General features: G+C 58.7%; 1 protein-coding gene across 1 annotated transcript; it reads right to left on the bottom strand.

Moving 5' to 3' along the window:
• Positions 1-414: 414 nt before the first annotated feature.
• On the bottom strand, positions 415-5,500 carry LOC119102273 (nuclear receptor corepressor 2). Its single transcript, XM_037225640.1, has 3 exons — positions 3,792-5,500; positions 3,087-3,489; positions 415-2,598 (listed from the first exon to the last, which is right to left on the bottom strand). Exons 1-3 carry the CDS (start codon positions 4,788-4,790, stop codon positions 452-454), a joined length of 3,549 nt encoding a protein of 1,182 aa, XP_037081535.1. The 5' UTR covers positions 4,791-5,500; the 3' UTR covers positions 415-451.
• Between the last annotated feature and the right edge of the window lie 227 nt (positions 5,501-5,727).

Raw genomic sequence — 5,727 nt, 5'->3', positions numbered from 1 at the left:
CAGCTGGTCGAAACGGCTCCGATGTGGCAAGGAAAGCGTCAAATTTCTCTGCCACTTTGTTAGATCCAGAGCTAAGCAAAATACACGGACGGTCTCTAGCTTCGGTGATTCAGACAGGAACAGCTCGTCTTCGTCCTAATGTTAAGTGATGAAAAACGCGATTCCGCACAAAGTGAGATATTTTTAATCATATACGACAGGGAGCGGACACCACTAACGTGAAATCCAACTGCGGATACGTGTCAACAGCTTGTGTCACACAGCTCCTACAAATCACGTGTGCGCATACAGTGCTAAGGGCGGGCACAGACGAGGTACGGGCGCCATTCGACACGTTAACGACGTTGCCGAGAAGTCTGCTTGACTTATCTGCTTGCAGGATCGACTGTCCTGATTTGTTGTCGATATTCACCGGCCAAAAAGACCCGTCTGCGCTGAGCCGGGCCGACGTTTACTTCATGCCGTGCTCAATTTCATAGAGATCATTGACGCCTGACATAGAGCTGATGCTGACCTCGTCGCTACGGCTGGCTGCCGCCGCCGGCTGCTCCACCTCCAGACCCTCCTGGTTCGTAACCACGACAGCTACCACCGCAGCCGTGCCGTCCGTCGCTCCGCCGTCCTGTTCCGTCGCCGGTGTTTCGGACGAGCCCCCCTCTGTCGTACCGCCGTCCTGTTCCGTCGCTGGCGCTTCGGATGAGCCTTCGCCCGTCGCGCCGCCGTCCTGCTCCGTCGCTGGCGCTTCAGATGGGCCACCGTCTGTCGCACCGCCGCCCTGCTCCGTCACTGGCGCTTCGGGCGAGCTGCCCTCCGTTGAACCGCCGCCCTGCTCCGTTACTGGCGCTTCGGGCGAGCCGCCCTCCGTTGAACCGCCGCCCTGCTCCGTCGCCGGCGCCGCTTCGGACGAGCCGCCCTCCGTCACACCACCGCCCTGCTCCACCGCCGGCGCTCCGGCCGAGCCGCCGTCCGCCCCCGGTGCCGACGCAGCCACCTGCACTGCTGACTCCTGGAGCCGCGGGCCCTCCGCCTCCTCGGGCGCACCCTCGGCCTGGTTGGTGCCGTCTGACGATCCTGGAGCCGTCGTCTCCGCCTCCGTCGGCCCCGGAGCTGTCGGAGCCGTCTCATCGGCAGCAGGCGCTGGACTGGCGTCGACCAGGTCCGCACCGACTGTGTCGGCCTCTTCGCCGGCGGCCCCCGAACCCTCGGGACGGGCAGAAGACTCGCCATCGGGTGAGGCGTCCACTGGAGACGCCTTTTCTACATTTTCGGAATCCTTCACATCCGGGTCTTTTGATTGGTCGGTGGCTCCGTCAGGGGCACCCGGTTTGGAAGATGCTTCGTCCCCGGCAGCCTCGGCAGACTGTTCAGCCCCATCGTCAGCCTTTTCCGTGGCGGCGCCCTCTTCGTTGATGTTCGCTTCGACGCCAGGGGACTCGGACGCATCCTCTGACAAGCCTGGCACGCCCTCCCCCGCTTCACCATCGGTTGCTTCCCCGTCGGTTTTCGAGTCTTGTTTGGTACCCTGCTCTTGGTCCGCTATCCCTTCACCCTCAGACATGCTTTCCTTTTTCAGAATTCCAGAAGAGGACGCAGTTTCATCGTACTCCAGCTCAACGCAACCCTTTTCGTTGCTGACCTGTTCCATTACTTTGGCCAACTGGAAAAGCCGTGGGTTTGTCTTTTCAATATCTTGAAGTGAGATCAATTTGCGCTTGACCAACTCTCTTTTGCGAATTTCACCAGTGAGCTTTGAACGTATTGCCTTATGCTCCTCACTTTTCCTCACAACCTCCCTTGCGCATTCCTCGTACGCTTTCTGACTCTTCGCTTCATCCTCCCCGGACTGAGTCTCAATGTCCATCAGGAGATCTCTGTCCGCCTCCTCCAAGTCCTGCTCTTTCAGACGCTGGGCATCATGAATGTCCATTCGTCGCCTTTCCTTGACGAGAAGCTCCTCCAGCAGCTGGAGTCTCTGCTGCTCCTCGTCCCTTTCATAATCCCTCAGAATCTTGTTCTCTTCCATCCGCCTGCGCAGCTCCTCGATGCGGTTGTTCAGCTCGCGGGTGTTGGCCTCCTCCTCCAGCAGCTGCGTGGAATATGCTCCCTTCCGCTCCTCGCTCCTCTCCCGCAGCCTCGCCAGCTCCAGGCGTAGCCTCGTGATCAGCTCCTCCTCCAGAACCCTGGCCACCACCCTACGCTTCTCGCGATCCCTGGCACGCACCTGCTCGTTCTGCAGCTCGGCCAACAGCCGCCGTAGCAGCTCCTTCTCCAGCACCTCCTCCTCCAGGTGCAGCTCCTTGCGCTCTTTACTGGACTCGCGCGTGCGCTCGATCTCGCGCTGCACCTCGCGCTCACGCAGCAGCTCGCGCTGCGTCTCGAGCGCGCGGCGCAACTGGCTCTCCACCTCCAGGTCGCGCTGGGTCTCGATCTGGCGCTGGTACTCGCGGTGCTCGCGCCGCTTGCGCCGGTAGTCCTGACGGCGCTCGCGGGCGCGTTTGTCCCACCAGCTGGGGTCGTCCCCGCTGCTGGCGCTGGACGGCCGGTCACTCGAGCCTCGACCCGTGCCTGCCCAGTCGCCGTGGCCGCTGTCGGTCAGCCCTGCCGGGACGAGAAGGCTCAGCGCTCCCGGACGGGGACGCGGGCTCTATTGGATACGGACTTGGTAGTTTGAAGGCTCTGACCGCTCTGTAGAGCAGACTATCCTCATGGTAATGCATCTGGTTTGGGTTTTAAACGGTCTGATAGCTGTTAACTTGCACTCTAATGTGCTGCCCACACGTTCATGCACTTCGGCGAGTGCTAAGTGCATTCAGGTTTAAAGAAAAACCTTACCTACATATGATGGGTGACTACCCTTGTTCACCCGCACCGAGTCCATTACGAGCTCAGAATCTTTGACGTGCCTGGCAAAGGCCAGACACAGCCGCCCGTTGTGATCGTTGCACGGCCCATGGTGCAAAAGTGCGACAAATGGTTGAAACTCTGTTTATAGAACGAAACGGAATAAAGCCAGACATGAATTCTTACTTTAAATGCGTTTAAGATATTTTGTGACCAGACCATTATGGACCATAATCATTCCTTACCTTTGTGAGTCTTGTAGTATTTCATATAGTCGTCGACCTTTGCATCCGGGAGTCCGCATGCTCTGAGAAAGTCCGCGAAACAGGGCGTCTCGTGCTCAGAGTCGGGGTCCGACAGCTCTGACGGGTCGTCTAGACTTGGATCCGTGTCCGGATCGGTCAGCTTGCATAGCTCCAGCTGGTCGTCAAACATCATGTGGAGCGTCCGGAGCTCTTCGTTGGGGGTGTCCGGGTCCAAGTCCTTCACCTGCAGGCTCTTGACTTTGCGTCTCTTTCGCTTCACTTCAGGTTGTTTTGCCAACTTGCTGGTGGAGCTGGTGGAGCCTGGTGGAGCTGGTGGTGCAGCTGCAGGCTTTGGAGGAGGTGGAGCTTTGGCGGCTGGTTCCTCCGCCCCACCAACACAACACTGAAACAATCCGGACAAATGCCCGTCGGTGCATGTTCTGGAATAAATTTCGGATTGCATTAGCTGAAGGAATGTTTTTGTTGTATCCAGCATGCTCTCAAAAAAGCGTGAGAAACGCGAGATTTTAGGGTCTCAATCCGTACATTTAGATCCCCCTACGCTGATATGTTACGATATCACCCTTCCCCGCATGCATTCTACGGGTGCAATTTCACCGCCAAAGCAACATGAATACTAAACGCTGTGGCTGCTGATTGCGGCTTGAAGAACCAATCTCACTCAGAAATAAAGCAGATAATTACGAATAGTTTCTTCCATCCCGGTTGCGTTTTGGGCGCTGGTGCCGGCGCGGTCGGCGGCGTCGTCGGAGCAGCATCCGTCTGGTCTGCCTCCGCCGCTGCAGCCGCCGCCTTCGCGGCCTCCGCCTCTGTCTTGTCCTTCAGCGAGTCCTCGTAATCCGGGTCATCTGGCTCAGGGTTGTACTCCTTGACGGCGGAGAGCTTTTGTTTAGAGACCTTGGAGTAAGGCCGCCGGTACTCGGTGAGCAGCGGGTCTTTGCCGAGTGGACGCACCAGCACCTTTTTCTGGAAGTGGACGCGACCGGCGCTGCTCCTGCTGCTTTCTTCGTCCGTGTCGTCGCTGGCCGTGTCCTGGTGGTGCCGCTCCGCGCGGCGCTCGTAGTCGCTCTTGCGCGCCACCGAGTCGCGGTACTCGCGGAAGTTGTGGCTGGCACGCAGGCTCTCCTGGAGCCGCCAGAGCACCGCCTCGACGAACTCGTCGCCGCCCTCGGCGCGGACGTCGCGCAGTGCCGACAGCTCGCTCTCGGACTCGGGCGAGCCGACGTAGCGGCGCGGCGGGTGCGTGGCAGCGAACGGCGGCTCTGAGCTGACCGACGTGGCCGACGACTGGGCGGCCGGGTCGGTCCGGAGCGTCTCGTCCGACGGCACATCCGTCAGCATCCAGTCGGGCACGCGCCGCCGTCGTCGCCGACCGCGCTCTCGGCTCTTCAGCACGGACGGCGGGCCGGCCTGCTCGTCGTCGCTGCCGTCTTGGATGAGGAAGCCGAACCGCTGCTTGACCTGGCGGCCGGCGGGAGTAAGGTCGGTCGGGTCGGAGAGGTCGTACTCGCCGATGCCGCCTAGCTCTCGGATCCGGTTCTGGATGCGCGTGATTAGCATGGCTTCGAAGCCCTCGTCGTACGGTGCGTCGATGTGGTTGGCCGAGACATCGCTGCGGCTGTCTGTAGGGGCCGCCGGCTCATTATCCGGCTCCTGCTTCACGGACACCGAACTGTCCATCATGCTGCCGCCCGAGCTGGTCTGGCCGACCTCGCGATAGCGTTGTCGAGCACTCTCCGGTTCGATGCCAGTTTCAGGTACGCCATCCACTGGTGGCACAGCACTCAGGCCAATCCTGGCCGCAAAAGCTGCCAGACCATCAGGGAATCGGTCGTAGATGATTTGATGATGAATCCGAATCTCTGGATTTCTGTTCTGGTTCCACTGTGCAACGTCCGGGTCTTGGGTGTATTTTTCCACAACTGTGCGAAAGTCTGAGGCGGACTGTGAATCAGAAGATGCCAAGTACCCAGCGTCAAAGGAGAGGTGGACATTTGTATTCGGAGGTAGTCCCTCCTGTGGGTCGTCGTTCACGATACTTTCCTGACATCGCAATCCCGCCGGGGTCAGCGTCGCTTCCGACTCCGTGGGGTCTCGGGATTCTAGTTCGGGATGTTTTATGTCGAGAGACTCACACGATGCGTCATATTCTGATGTCAGGTTTTGTGACTCCTTAGGTAATGCTTGCAATTCCCCTCGCGGCAGTGGTGGTGAAACGCGGTTTCTGAAGTCGAGTAGATCGGACTCGGCTATTGGAACTTCAGGATTCTGAGAAGGCCCGGCAGTTATAATGCGTCTCGTTCGCGTTCGTGGTGTGTAGAGTCTTTTCTTCTTTTTCGTGGTCACCTGCTCTCTGAGATCTGTGTCTGGACTCGATTCCGGTGAATGGTCAGACATCCTTGACAAAAGCCTTTCTCACTGAGAAAACAACAGGACGGAAGCATTGTGTCTTTACTGAAGCTCTGTTATTGGCAGCACAAATACGCCTCGCACCGAGGCCTTAAGCGTACCACACGAGGTATCGCACACTGGAAACGTTGAACGCTGGGGCAATATAAGTTACACTAAACGCATCTAAGCCATAATTATGGTGTATGTGACGCAAAAGAGGCAATGGCGC

The sequence above is a fragment of the Pollicipes pollicipes genome, unplaced genomic scaffold, assembly GCF_011947565.3.
Source record: "Pollicipes pollicipes isolate AB1234 unplaced genomic scaffold, Ppol_2.1 Scaffold_5724;HRSCAF=6776_pilon_pilon_pilon, whole genome shotgun sequence".
Classification (NCBI taxonomy): domain Eukaryota; kingdom Metazoa; phylum Arthropoda; class Thecostraca; order Pollicipedomorpha; family Pollicipedidae; genus Pollicipes; species Pollicipes pollicipes.
Note: the sequence above shows the minus strand (reverse complement) of the source record. Positions and strands in the feature narration are given on the sequence as shown.

Coding starts and splice junctions, on each gene's coding strand:
- LOC119102273 (XM_037225640.1), bottom strand. CDS start 4,790: ATGATGGACAGTTCGGTGTCCGTGAAGCAGGAGCCGGATAATGAGCCG. Junction 3,490..3,791: donor CGGGATGGAAGAAACTATTC/GTAATTATCTGC, acceptor GGATTGTTTCAG/TGTTGTGTTGGTGGGGCGGA. Junction 2,599..3,086: donor ATACTACAAGACTCACAAAG/GTAAGGAATGAT, acceptor TCGTCCCGGCAG/GGCTGACCGACAGCGGCCAC.